Source organism: Dasypus novemcinctus, chromosome 23, assembly GCF_030445035.2.
Source record: "Dasypus novemcinctus isolate mDasNov1 chromosome 23, mDasNov1.1.hap2, whole genome shotgun sequence".
NCBI lineage: Eukaryota > Metazoa > Chordata > Mammalia > Cingulata > Dasypodidae > Dasypus > Dasypus novemcinctus.
Genome location: NC_080695.1, coordinates 57,021,570 through 57,036,508, shown reverse-complemented (window position 1 = coordinate 57,036,508; position 14,939 = coordinate 57,021,570). Strand labels below are relative to the sequence as shown.

At 48.3% G+C, this 14,939-nt stretch overlaps 1 protein-coding gene across 3 annotated transcripts in view; it reads left to right on the top strand.

Moving 5' to 3' along the window:
* BMERB1 (bMERB domain containing 1) overlaps nt 1–14,939 on the top strand; it is a 153,527-nt gene that overhangs the window by 124,558 nt on the left and 14,030 nt on the right. For 2 of the 3 annotated variants that reach the window (XM_058286410.2, XM_023582625.3), the window contains exons 3-4: nt 5,213–5,286; nt 11,490–11,604. In XM_058286410.2, coding sequence (XP_058142393.1) covers nt 5,213–5,286; nt 11,490–11,604 — 189 coding nt within the window. Of the gene's footprint in view, nt 1–5,212; nt 5,287–11,489; nt 11,605–14,525; nt 14,609–14,939 lie in introns of all 3 variants that reach the window. The other variant, XM_004471867.4, reaches the window with a different exon arrangement.

Here is a 14,939-nt window from a genome sequence, read left to right as displayed (position 1 = left end):
GCCTGGGTCAAACAACCTTTAACTGGTGGAACTGATTTGCATCCTGGACAGGCTGACTCTAAAGCATGTTATTTCTTCTAGGTGCTGGTTGAATAGGACTGAGGATCTCCTCATTTCATACAGGGGAAACTGAGGCCCAGAGAGGGCAAAAGACTTGCCCACGGCCACAGGGGCTTGAACTTGGACCCAGGCTCTATACCCTAGACCAGCATTCTATCTCTAAGTTCAAATGGCACTTCTTCTCTCACCCATCCCCAAAAATCGATGGCAAGAAGGAACCAAATAAAGATTATATTAAGAAGTCAATGCTTTCCTCTGGCAATCTGCTTCTGCCTTCACATTGTGCTCTCTGCTGGGTTTCCATTAGGCTGCAGTTTTAGCTGCTGGTGCCCCGAGACCATGCCATTTTCAAGGAAATTTTGTAAAGCAATCCCATTATTTGTGATTGCTTCTCCCAACCCAAAGCTGGTAAAATGACCAGTTTTCCCCATGGTTCCCAGCGTGAAGGGCTGGGACTCAGAATGAAACAGGCTGACTTTCTTTTTCTTTCTGCATTAATCAGGTTCTTGCTGATGACATTTCTCTTAGAAAGAGCTGGCAGAGGCAGGGTTTGAATTCCAGGGTTCAGCACCAACCATGCAGAGAACTAGACTAACGAGGCTTATTCGAAGTCCCATCCATGTTCAAAAGTGCTTTGCATGAACACTTTAATTCATTTTGAAAAATACTCTTTAATGGCAGTGAAAGACCTCACACTATAATGCTCTCAGCAAGCAGCACATCTGTACATATGTGCTGATCCTACTTTTTTGGAAAACGCTCATATGCACACTTGTGTATTAGTGAGAGTGTCTTCGGTTGCAAGCGGCAGGAGAACTGATTAATATTGTCTTTAGCCTAGGGGATTTCAGTGCTAATCTGGGACAGTTGATAGTTGGTCACCCTACTTAAAACATTAGGACAATTATTATACACTTAACAAAAAGTCCAGATACAGGTGGTCCCAGGTCAGTGTGATGGCTCAAGAATGTTGTTAAGAGTTCCGGCTCTTTCCTTACGTCCCCTTTACCATTCTAACCACAGTGACTGCAGTAGCTTCAGCGCCATGAGGGGCAGCTCCAAAGGCTCTAATCACCCTTCCCAGAAGCCTCCCAAGCAGACCTCTTACATTCACTGGCCAGAAGTGGGTCTCCCTTCTAGTTGCAAGGGAGCCTGGACAAGTGGGTGTCTGGCAAAGGCAAATGGGGCAGCCATGACTGGCTGCCACCAGGGGTGATCTTTGCCCTCTGAACAGATCAGGGAGGGGAAAGGTCGGTTAGGTCATGTGGACACGTGGACCTCGGTAGCAGGACAGAGTGCCAGCTAGGACTGAATCCCCAATGCACTTACCTGCTGGGGAGCTTTAGGCATTGTAGCTTTACCCTCTGTTATCTGTAAAGTGGAGATAATAACACTACTTCTCTCTGCTGTGAGTTTATGCAGGAGATGTGCTGAGGACAAAGCCTGATACGCACTCAGCACTCCATAAACTTTATCTTCTTGTCTCCCTTCTTGTCTCCACTCCACCTTCCGGGCAGAGGCCTGTTTGTTTTTTTTCAGTTGGATGAACACCGGCAGATAGCTTGGGGTGAGGGCCAAGCTCCTTTCTAGTGGGGATGGAGGAAGGTTCCGGGAACCAGCAGGCTTCAGTTGTGCTGAATTGTTTGGAATCTGAGGGCACAGAGGTAGAGAAAGAGAGAGAAGAGATGGGCAGCTGGCGGCCCAAGAGAACTCGGAGGAAAAGATTGCCATGTGTGTAGGTTTGGGCAATGTGACTCCGTGAGAGCTTCGGGAGAATTCTGCCTTGCTTGGTGCTGTGTCTCTCTGGGAACTCCTTGGGAAGGCTCGATAACAAGCTGAGTAGGGTCTCAAGATGGACCAAGGGCCGGGACTAAGGCTCTCAGTCAAGCCCGCCACACCTGGGCTACGTGAAGGAAAAAGACTGGTGTGAAATACACCAGAACATTTGGGGAGGATTGGTGGTCTCTGGCTGCTTGTGGGTCAAGGCTATGCAAAATTTTAGAGTCCTTCTTTTTTTTTGTTTTCTCCCCAAAACACTCACTGTTCTGCCCTCCTCCCATCCCCCAGCAACCTTTAATCTACTTTCTATCTCTGAATTTGCTATTTCTAGTTATCTCCTGTAAGTGATACCATCGAGTATTTGTCCTTACAGTCCCTTGCTTATTTCACCAAGCATAATGTTTTCAAGATTCTTCTATGGTGCAGCGTGTCTCATAACAGCCTCCTTTCTCAGGGCTGGATAACATTCCGTTATGTGTCTGCGCCGTATTCATTAGTTGATGATCGCTTGGGTTGTTTCCACCTATGAATAATGCTGCTATAAACATTGGTGTACAGGTGTCTGTTTGAGTCCCTGCTTTAGCCTCATTCTTTATACTTGTATGTATTTTCCATAATTCCTACAGTGGTCAGGGATTTGTTCTATGATCAGATAAAAATGTCGTTTTAGAAGTTTCAAAGGGAGGCGAACAATCAATACGGTTATTTTTCAAAAGGTTTTCCACGTTAGCTCCATTTGTCCTATACCCTGCTTGTCCAGTATAATTTTCTCTTTCTCTTTTTTGCCCTGCTTTTTTCCTAACACCTAAGATAATAATAGATACTATTTTGAGTAGATTGCTGTATGTGTCCCAGGCACCATGCTCAGCGTGCCGTGCATAAAATCCCAGGAAGTAGCACTATTATCATTCCGATTGGAAATGAGGGAAGTGGGGCTCAGAGAAGTTAAGCACTGGAGCATGGGCCGTTCCAACCCAGGGCTGTTTGAAAACCCTTGCTCCTAACCACCACCTCTCGTTTGCTTTCTCCATCTTTCCCTTTTTCACCCCTCAAACTTTGGCAAAAAGGTACCTCTGTCAATTGTGTTTATAACCCAAGATTTCTCAGCCTCAACATGATTGAAATTTGGGGCCCGATAATTCTCCATTGTTGGGGGCGGTCCTGTGCATTGTAGGATGTTTAGCAGTGTTCCTTGCCTCCACCTGCTGGATGCCAGTTAACACACCCCCACCAAGTTGTGACATCCAAAAACTACAGACCTTGCCAATTGTCCCTGGCAAAAAAAAAATCACCCTCGCTGAGAACCACAGATGTGACCTGATTTCTGCTCAAGTTGTGAAAAAGGACTCCAAGGCCCTCCAATTGAAAGCTCCAGACAGAAAGGCATAGGCACAGTTTGTGCCCTTCTGGCAAGTCCAAGCTCATGTGAGGCAGCTGTCACCTGCTGGGACATTCCAGGGTGGGCTTTAAAAATACTCAGCTTGCCTCTGGCAGCAAGAGATGAAGGCTCAAGCCAGAGATTCCTGCCATTTGTCCTGAAAGCTGGAACTGGAATGGGTGATGCAGGCAGTTCTTGACCAGGAAAGAGTCTGGGCCCCAGACTGGTGTGTGGATGACACTGCTGAAAGGAGTAAGCAGAGGAGGCTCTTGACAGAGACACCACAGGATGAGTCAGAAGATCAGTGGAGGGAAGCAGATGTGGCTCAAGAAGTTGGGCACCCGCCTACCATAAGAGGTCCGGGGTTCAGCTCTCAGTGCCTCCTAAAAAACAAAGATGAGCACACAACAGGTACAATAAAGCAGACAGTGAGCACATACAATGAGGGGGTGGGAGAAATAAATAAACCTTTAAAATAAAATTTTAAAAAGATCAGTGGACTCAGTCTTGGAAGAATAGATTTCTAATTCTGGTCCAGCCTCCACTAGCTGTGCAGATTCAGCTGAAACCCTTTACCTATTTCCACATTGGTGAAATGAGACTATTAATAATTCCCTCTTCTCTTCCCAGGACAACTGTCAGGAGTGAAGTAGGATGATGTGTCCAAACTCCATCGCTCCACCTGCTTCACTCTTCTTCATAGCACTTGATGTTCTATTGTGTTTCTTTACCCTGTGGTTCTCTTGCCAGAATGTCAGCCTCATGAGGGCAGGAACTTGGTCTCTCTTGCTGCAGCATCTCCAGAGCCTAGGGTGGTGGGTGGCCCACGTAGCAGATGCTCAGGAAAGACCCATGCACACTGCTGTGGCAAAGCGACTTGAAACTATGTCTCAACAGCTTTAGATATGTCAAATCCTTTGTACTCTAAGATACTTTGTACTTTGTACTGGAGATAGTCTATATCCCCCTCTCAAAAACAAATCCAACACAAAGAAAAAGAGCCTTATATGAATTGATTTTTCATGCTACAGAGGCCAAAATAACAATAAACAACCTGAAAACCTCACCTAAGAAATGAAGATACGGACACAGTTAAATCAGTTCTGGTCAATCTAGAATTGGTTACATGTAGAAAATCCCAGGCAGCCATTACAGATGTCGTTTACATAAGATGAGTCGATGTCATAGCACACACCCACAAAGCTATACTGTGTAATGCAAATTGTCCGTGCAACCCAGTTACTGGGATCATAGGAAGTAGATAATCTCCTATGAAAAGTCCTATTAAAATGTAAGTGTTCATATCACTTGACCCAGAAATTACACTTCTAGGAATTTTATCCTAGAAATTTATCAGGAAACAACCCATATATCTATGAATAGGAAAATGAATAAATCACTGTATATCAATATAATGGAATACATGCAGCCATTAGAATTGAAGAGATTTGCATGTATCAGTGTGGAAAATGCCCAAGATATATTATTAAGTGAAAATAGCAAGTTGCAAAATACTTTTGTACAATAACAGTGGTGTCATATTTGGTAATATCAGCTAAGCATTTGACAAAATATGGAAGAATATACCCCAAAGTGTTGATGGTAATTATCTCTAAGGAGAAGAATTGACAGAGACTTTCTCTATGTTCTGAATTTCTAACAAGTTTTAATTTTAACATGCATTTATTACTTTCATAAACTGAAAAGAAAAATCTGTATGCAGCATGAGCTTGCCCATATAAGCAAACAAAAGTGAGGTACATGGCAATGGGAAGGAACCATATCTAGGTGTTATCAGTGATTGATAATTTCTATGGAGTAGGATAATAGGTAGTTTTCCTTCAAAAGAAGGATAAGTTCTATAATGAGCAAGCACAGCCTTCATGAAGGACAACCTTCTCCCACAAACCCTCCTTGTTTCTACTGGGGTGGTTCTGAGGGTGTAGTGTCTTCTTCCATGTAACCTTCTGTTGCGTGGTATCCCTGTTTCCCCAGGATGGATGACATTCAGCTCTGCAAGGACATCATGGACCTAAAGCAGGAGCTGCAGAACTTGGTCGCCATCCCAGGTAACTATTTGTGACCACCCCCCTGTGTTAAGCAGCTGCTTGGAGCCCCCAGCCTGCCCCACCTGCACTCCTTGGATCCAGAAAAGGAACTTCATCTCCTCTCCAAACGACATCGTCTTGCAATGCAGTGCCCCTGACCACATGTTTCAAACACAGCTTTGAATCAGGCACACCTGGATTCTAGTTCTGATTCAGGCCATTTCCTTGACTCTTGGACAAGTCATTGAGACTTAATTTCTCATCTCCTTGGAAAAGGGCATAGTGAAAATATCTAACTCATTGGGTGTAAATCCCATTGTGATAAAGGAAACAATACAAATTAAGCATTGCATTGAGATCTGACTCAAAGTAAGAGTTCAACAAGTATTAGCAATCACTACTATTATTATCCTGTCTGGAGGAAGGGTAGAGTATAGCAATTACAAGCTCTGATATTGGAGTCAAACATAGATTTTTCATCTATTATTTACATGACCTTGGACAAGTTACTTCATTAAATCTTTGTTTCTTCATCTGTCAACTGGGACAATAGGAGTGTCTACTTCATAGGATTGTTGTGGGCCTTGACTGAGACTAAAACATGGAAGGTGTTCAACACAGAGCTCTTTCTATAGTAAGTGCCTAATAAATTATTGTATTACTATTAAACAAATTTCTGTCCATTCTTCAGGTCATCTCCTGAGAAAGCCTTTCCTGACCATGAAGTCTGAGTTAGGCACCCCTCCATTAGCCTTACCCTTATCATAAAACTTACCAAATAATTGCCTGTTGACTCATATGTATCCCCTCTCTATACTCCATGCTCCTGAAGGGCACAAATGAGAGTCAAGCACATAGGTGCTAAGGAAATGTTTGTTGAATGAATAAACACAGCTCTGTCACAAGAACCTTGCTTTGACCCTTGCAAGGAGCAATGTAGAGGCCCAATGTACACCCTGATATGGACTGAATCATGCTCCCACCAAGACATGTTTAAGCCCTAATCCCCCATCCTGTGCTTGTGAACCCATTTGTAAATAGATTATTTGAAGATATTATCAGCTAAGGTGAGGCCAAGCTAAACCAGGTGGACCTTAGCCCAATATCACTGGAGTCCTTATAAGCACAGGAAATTTGGACCCAGTGGGGAGTAGGAGAGAGAAAGAGGCAATGACCATGTGACAGAGGCAGAGACTGAGTTATGGATGGCACACAAACCACTACCAGAACCCTACAGGCTTCAGAGAAAGCAGAGTCCTGCTGACACTTTGATTTTGGCCTTCTAGACTCCAAAAACCATGAGACAAGAGATTACTATTGCTTAATCCAACCGGTCTGTGGTATTTGTTACAGCAGCCCTGGCAAACTAAGACACACTCGCCATTGTCCTATACTGGAACATCTTCGCCATTCTATCCAGTAGTCTCCAGAGGCTACTTCTCAACAAGCCCTGAGCTCAGCGCCAGGCATGCAGCAATGAACAGGGAATGATTCCCTAGGCTCAAGGAGCTCACGTGTTGGTGGAAGAGAGACAGGACCTGGCACACAGTGGGAAACCATAAGTGATAGGCATTTTTGAGCTAGAAGTACAGCCTAATGCCCTTTACAGAAGGTTTCTCAACCTCAGCACCATTTGGGGTCAGATTCTGTGTTGTGGGGAGCTCTCTCGTGTGCATTGTAGGATGTTGAGCAGTTTCTTGGTCTTTGCCTATGAGAAGCCAGTAATATCCACCCCCCCTCGCACCAGTTGTGACAACCAAAATGTGTCCAGACTTTGCCAAGTGGTCCGTGGGGGAGAAAAATTGCCCCCATCTGAGAACTGCTGCTGTAAATCCAGGCTTGGCTCCAGGCTTATCAGCTGGGTGACCTTCACCAAGCAACTTAATTTCTCTGAGCTTCAAACTCCGATGTGTAAAATGAGACCAACAAGACCAACCTCCCGGGGCTGTTGTGACTCTTCCAGGAGATAAATGCAAAGTGTAGGCACATGCTACTCCTGTTAGTATTCTAGAAATGGGTGGTGCAAGCAGCGGTGGTAGAACTTTCGGACAGCTTTGCTTTAATGAGCACTTATGTGCATTTGGCAATGCCCAGGCCCCGGGGGTATCCAAGTGAAGATTCTGTTCTCATTGAAAGTTTTTGACATCTTCAGGTTCCATGGTTCTCATTCCTGGCTACTCACGGGATTCACCCGGGGAGCTTAAAAATATAAACAAAACACTGAAGTCCGAGGGGTTGGAGGGTGACTGCTAAAGAGGACAGGGCTTCGTTATGGGTGATGAAAATGTTCTAAAATGGAGTGTGATGCTGGTTGCATAACTCTGTGAATGCACTAAAAACCAATGAATTATACATTAAGTGGGTCAATTGTATGGGATGTGAATGATGATACCTTAGTAAAGCCGTGACCAAAAGAGTTAAATGTCAAAGGTAAAGTAAGAAAATAATGAGGAAGAAACAAAAAACAAAACCCTAAAGTCTAGACCTCACCAACCAGAGATTCCTATTCGATTGCTCTGGCATGGGGCTCGGCGCTGGTAAGTTTTTAAAGCTTGCCAGTGATTCTGATGTACCAGCCAGGCTGAGTGCCACCAGGCGGCCTCCACCGTCTCGTTTTATAGCCCTCGGAGGACGCCCATCCAAGCTCCCGTAAACTCAAACCCAGCAGTTCCTGGAAGGACGAAGGAGCTCCTGACCTCCAGGGCCTGGGGGCAGAGCTCTTCCTCCCTTTCTCTCTCTCGCTGTCTCCCTCCCTCCTGCCTGTGTGGCCCCCGGGCCAGCCCAGGCAATTCAAGTCCACCAGGCTTCCCTCGGGGCCGTGCAGGTACGGGTGATTGTGGTTGACACGACAGACAACCACGAGGCGCGCCTGAGCCAGGGGCGCAGGGGATGAGAACGAGCCACTCACCTGGAGAACAAAATAATCTGTAATCAACATCAGTGATATTTTAATGCACTGTTTAAAATCAAAATTAATGCAAAAAACAATAACCCACGATGAACAAAATGCCAGAGTTTAAGCCAAGATGAGCTCAGTACTGCTGTTCAGTGGGCAGAGGCCAGGGATTCTAGAGCCTGCTGCGTGGGGGGCAGTCCCACGCCAAGAAGAATCCGCCTCACCCAAGATGCCTTTGGCTTCCCCACTAAGGAGACGACTCAAACAAAGGCCCAGGTCACCTCATGCCAGTCCCACTGATTCCTGGTGAACCACTCCTTTCTGTTACTTTTGTGCAGAAACTGAGATCAAGTTCTAAGACAACCCTTTGCTCTCCTCCTTCCCATGGACATTTCCCCGCCTTCGCCTCCCACTCTTCATGCCCGAGTCTCCCTCTGCCATCCCTGGAGATGGCGTTAGCTGAGTTTAGGGGAAATGCCAACGCTCCCAGCAACACATCACTAGAAGTAGTGCGTGAAGCGAACACTGAGTGGCCAAGAAAATCATGTTTCTCGTGGCAGGGTCAGAGAATAATTTGCCAGCTCCTTGGTGTGTATTGGCGGGAGGGATGGAAGCAACTGTGGTTGCCTGGTGAGAGAGTACAATTCAAGGGCAAGCCACACACCTCGCCCCACCTCCCCTGCCCTACCCTAGAGCTAGGGCACTGGGGTGCTGTGGCCTCACCAAGGTAAGCCTTGAGTACCTTCTCATTGGGCATAAAAATAGTACGTTCCTCAGAGGGTTTTGGGAAGGAGCAAACCAGTGGTTCTCAACGAGGCGAGTTTGCCCCCCAGGGGATACTAGACAACATCTGTGGCATTTTTGGTTGTCACAAGTGGATGGCAGCATGGGGAGCACTATCGGTAACTAGTGGGTAGAGGGATGCTGCTACCCCACGAGGCACAGGATGGCCCCCACAAGGAAGAATGACCCGGCCCCAAGGCCAATGCCGCCGAGGTTGAGAAGCCCTGGTTTGAATCCACGTAAAGCCTATGGCAGTACAAATATAATGAAAATAGCCGTGATGTATTAAGTAAGCACCCATCCTTTGCACACTTAACACTATGCCGTTTGCGTTTCATTCATCAAATAAGCATTTATTTCTATTTTCACCTGGTTTAATAAATATTTAATAGGGAAGGCATTTAATCATTAAAACCACACTGACGATGTAAAATTAAAATTCCAATAAGGGCAGCTAACTTTTCATGAGGCCTCCCGCATGCAACAGGGCATCAGCCAAGCATTTTGCTTTTGATTTCTTGCTCTTAAAACTTATGGCAACCGTTCTGATGATCCGCATTGAGGGACTGGATGCTCCCAGAGGCTGAGGACCAGACTCAGAGGCACACAGCCAGGAAGGCGGGGAGTGGGGGTGAATCAGCACTGCCTGGCTCTGCGGCGCAAGGACAGGAGCTGCGGGCCAGGGAGCCCAGCTGGGAGGCCCCGGCAAGGTCCAGGGGGGAGAGGATGGTGGCCCGGGCTAAGGAGATGTGCTGGAGGGGATGAGAGGCCAGGCGGAGGGTCGCACTGACACACATGTATGTGATGCCAGCAAGTGGGGGTGGGGGGAGTTAGGCTGGCAAGCTGGAGGTTCTCACTGGCAAGTAGGTGGGTGACGTTGGCAAGCAAAGGGGCCACCTCATCAAGCGGGCAGGTGGCACCAGCAGGCAGGTGGGTGGCGCCTGCAGGCAGGTGGGTGGTGCCAGCTGGCAGGTGGGTGGCGCCTGCAGGCAGGTGGGCGACACTGGTAGGAAAGGTATATGGCTCCACACGGGCAGGTGAGTGGCATTGCGTGTAGCTTGGAGGAGCGAGCCAGGAGCTGGGATATGAGGTGCCATGACCCCCTTTGGACAACTTCTCCCCTGAGTTGCTGGGAGGTGCGGCCTGAGCCGAGGGCTGCAGCTGAGGACCTGGGGGGCTGAGGATCTCCTGTTGTGAGTGAAGGATGGAGAACCTAGATGAATCTCTTGGTGAGTGAGGGCTGTTGGGGGGCCCTGCCTGTTGCTGGGGGACTCCAGCAAAGCCCTGGGAGCAGGTAGAGGACACGTGGGACTCAGGACTGTAGCTGGTCCTGTGGAGAGAAGTGACCCAGGGACTCCCTGGAGCAGAGTGGGACCCTGGTGTGTATGGGGGGCGCCGTGGGTAACCTGCTGGGAGCGCCAGGGAGGGGCTCCGCAGTGCTGGCGAGTGACTTGGGGGGTCCCTAAGGGAGGGATGATGATGCCATCACCCGACACGCAGCGGCGGGGACTCGGGGGTGCCCTGGCCTCTGGAAACGGGGCTGCAGCATCCACCCTCCTCTTCACTAAGGCCTCTGGGTGAGCGGAGAAACCGACTCTGTTCATTTCCTGGGCTGCCCTCACAAAGGACCACAAACTGGGGAGGGGCTTAAAACAACAGCGGTTTACTGGAGGCCGGGGGTCCGATGTCAAGGTGTCGGCAGGGCCCGCTCCCTCTGCGGGCTCCCCTGGGGCCTCTCGCAGCCTCTGGTGGGCGCCGGAATCCTTGGCTGGCGGCTGCATCACGCCACTCCGCCTCCGCCCTCCATGGCCTGCTCCGTGTCTGTGTCCTTTCCCCTTCTTAAAAAGACACCAGTCACTTGATCACGTCTGCAGAGACCTTATTTCCAAATAAAGGCCCATTCGCAGGTCCCGGGCGGGTGGGACTTGAGCATATTGTTGTGGAAAACTCAATTCAACCCAGGGCACCGACGTTCTCTCCCAACCAAATAGTGCGTTCTCCTCGCCCCTGGTTCTGCTTCCAGAGCTGGAGGAAGTTGTCGCCTTCCGTCCTAGCAGGCAGAACAGGTCCTCTGCCGCGCGGGCTTTCATCTTCTGAAAGGGATCTGAGCAGAGGGAGCCCAAAGCGGGTTAAAGGTTCAGCCCTCCCGACTTTGCTCACTCATCACCTCCAGCCTTTTTCTTTTCTCCTAGGCCTTGGTGTCTGTGTCCGGACTACTGTCATCAGCATTGACGATTGGCCTTACCCTCCCCACAGAGGAAATCCTAACTGCTCTCGGCCAGAGCCCCCGGCTGTGTCATTACCATTTATTGAGTGCTCCCCGCGGGCCAGCCAGGCTCCCCAGAGCTTTAATGCACCTGCGTTGTGCCTCATAGTGTGAATCTTACAGATGAGGAAACTGAGGCACAAAGAGCTGAAATTGCTTCTCCAAGTGCCCCCAGCAAGTAACACCTGAGAGCCAAGAGCCCAGCGCTCGCCCCTCAGGCTCCCGAGCTTTCAGCAGTTACCCTCAACTGCTTCTTGGCTGGTGTTTTCTTCTTCCCAGAAAAAGAAAAAACCAAGCTGCAGAAGCAGAGAGAGGACGAGCTGATCCAGAAGATCCACAAACTGGTGCAGAAGAGAGACTTCCTGGTGGACGATGCGGAGGTGGAACGTTTACGGTGAGTCCGTGGCAGCAACTGCACACCTGACTGTCACCCGATGGTCACCCAACCCATTACCCCCAACTTCCTCCCGGAACCCATGATCTGCTCCCGGCATTTGCACAATCTTCCCCCACAGGCCTGGCCTCAACAAATGCCCCTCAGACACTGAACCCCAATGAACTCCACCTTCTGACCCCAAGGCCCATTCCTATATTGGAGAGAAACCCAACCCCAGCACCCCAAAGCCTTGCAAAGGCCCTTGGGTCTTTTTTTTTTTTTTAATAATTTTTTAATTCATTTTTTAAAAATATTACATTCAAAAAATATGAGGTCCCATTCAACACCACCGCCCCCACCCCACCACTCCCCCCACAGCAACACTCTCTCCCATCATCATGACACATCCATTGCATTTGGTAAGTACATTTCTGGGCATCACTGCACCTCATGGTCAATGGTCCACATCATAGCCCAATTCTCTCACGTCCCATCCAGTGGGCCATGGGAGGACCTACAATGTCCGGTAATTGTCCCTGCAGCACCACCCAGGACAACTCCAAGTCCCGAAAACACCTCCACATCTCATCTCTTCCTCCCATTCCCTGCACCCAGCAGCCACCATGGCCACTTTTCCCACACCAATGCCACATTTTCTCTGTGGACCTTGGATTGGTTGTGTCCATTGCACATCTATGTCAAGGGGAGGCTTAGATTCCACATGGATACTGGATACAATCCTCCTGCTTTCAGTTGTAGGCACTCTAGGCTCCATGGTGTGGTGGTTGACATTCTTCAACTCCATGTTAGCTGAGTGGGGTAAGTCCAATAAATCAGAGTGTAGGAGTTGAAGTCTGTTGAGGCTCAGGGCCTGGCTATCATATTGTCAGTCCAGAGATTCAAATCCCCTAGATATATCTTAAACCCCAGCACCAACTACAATTCCAGTAAAGTAGCATGAAAGTCTTGTGAAAAGAGATCCCATCTGAGTCCAGCTCCATCATGCAGAAACACCAGCTCCAAAGAAGGGCCAACTGACATGGCAGTGAACCCCATCTGCCATGACCATAGAACCTGAGGGTCTCTTTAGCCCTCAAAAGAACCAATACCTGGGGTTGTATCTACTTTATCTGTCTCTGAGACTCTACTCAGGTGTGCATAAGGGCAATCCTTCTGACAATCTCCAGACCCATTTTTAGAGACTCATAGCCATATAAACTCATTTCTCCTTTCCATTTCCCCCTTACGTTAAGTCAAACAGCATTTTAAACTCCTGTTATTATATGTAGACAGGGATATTCTGCTGGTCCACGTTGAACCTTTAATTCAAGGTCATTTTCTAGTTGCATCATCAGCTGGGACTTGGTAGTGATCCCTCGGTGCCAGGGAGGGTCATCCCCAGGTGTCATGTCCCACGCTGGGGGGAATGCATTGCATTTACATGCTGAGTTTGGCTTTGAGACTGGCCACATTTGAGTAACATGAAGGCTGTCAGGAGGAAACTCCTAGGCACAGTGCTGCTCTAGGCCTTGTTCTTATTTCAGGCGTATAGGCTCACAGGCATAGTCATTAGTATCAGGGGCTCACTGTTGGACCCTCATTCCTTCCTGGTCCTTACCGTTGCACCTGGGGGACTGCCGCTGCTCCCCTAGGGACCGTGACAGAGCACCCCCAGCCAGGAACCCAGTACCATCCCAGCTGTTGTTTTTAATTGTTGCCACTATGAGTATATCCAAACATTTCCATGCACCCTGGACATATGCCCTGTATAACTCCCTGTCAACCATACATCACCTGTCAATAACATCCTATACCAGTATTCCTCCACTGCCTTTGTTGAACCACTCTGTGATCCAAAACTTCCTGAAAAGTGAAGCCCAATATAATGTCAGGATCCCTTACTAGTAAAATGGAATATAGTGATGGGTTTAAAGGTTAGATATAGAATATGTATTGATTTGGAAAAATTCTACATCCTATCTTTTTCTGGCCCTTGGGTCTTAAGTGAACATGGTTCAAGGAGACGCCGAGGAGGATTTACCCCGCATATGGCACAGCAGAGCTGCTTACAAATCCTCTTCCCTGAGCTTCTTCTGAACTCATCAAGGCAACTTCTGGAAGCCTCTCCTGTCCAGCCCTGCTGCCGTGCATTGACTAGCTTCCTCCTCTGAGTTTGCCCTTTAAGTTCCTCTCCCTTTGGTGGCTCTGATGTCCTTTCCTAGTATCTACTATCTGCCATCATGTCTGCCGCCTAGACCTAGATAATCGAGCCCTGGAGCCCGAGGTATTTGGGACAGGGAAAGCCAGGAATTCTGGTTCTTGAAGATTTCAGTCCATGAGCAAAGCCTTTGGAGCCACCCAGAAGAGAAGAGCACAATGTACTCCTGGCTCCAGGGTCTCTTCCAGCCCAGAGGAAAGCTTCCTATCGACTCTGTCTCCTCTTGGGTCCTTCATCGCTCCTCCTGGAGACCCCTGGGATGTGCCTGTCTAACTCCGCCAGGCTGGACCCGCCAGCTTTACTCCTGGTGACCCTCCGACAATCCAACATGACATGTGCTCTGCAGCCCATCGTGTGCCTCATGGGGGCTCAGGTGGCTTAAAGGTACATGGTCAAGAGAAATGTTGCCCAGCTCTCCGAACCCTGAGCAGATATGCCGGGTGCTGTACATCCCTGCCTGTGCCCTGAGATCTCACCCTAGTCCTGGGCGAGCATTTACTCTCTCATTGATACATGTTTTTGTTCGTCCATGTCCATCTCTGCTTCAGACCAGGCTCATCAAACACCACACATGCACATAACTCCACAACGTGCACATGTGTAGCACAGAACCTAATGTGTGGTCCCACAAATTTCAGCTCTTGCCTCATTTCATTGGTTCCTTGATGCTTTTCCTGTTTACTATTCTTCTCTCTTCTCTTTTACATACCTGCCTTCACAGGGAACAAGAAGAAGACAAGGAAATGGCCGATTTCCTGAGAATCAAGTTAAAACCTCTAGACAAAGTAACCAGATCTCCAGCCAGTGAGTGCATATGTGACTCCTCCCCCGCCCCCAGTCCAAGAGAAAAGGAAATTAAAGGAGGTCTGGGAACAAGAGGGGAGCACAACAAAATGCTTTCTAATGATCAAATTTGGCCATGAAATGGAGGCAGGCGAGGCTGGCCTCATGGATGTGGGGACTCTGCAGTCACACACAGTCCCTTACTCAGAAGGGCCCTGGGCTAAGTTCAGTGCTCTGCAGTCACCATCTTGAATTTCTTAATACTTTTTGAACAAGGAGTCCCACATTTTAATTTTATGCTGGGCTCCACAAATTCTGCAGCTGTCCCTCCCTACTCACATGGCTTGGTGTG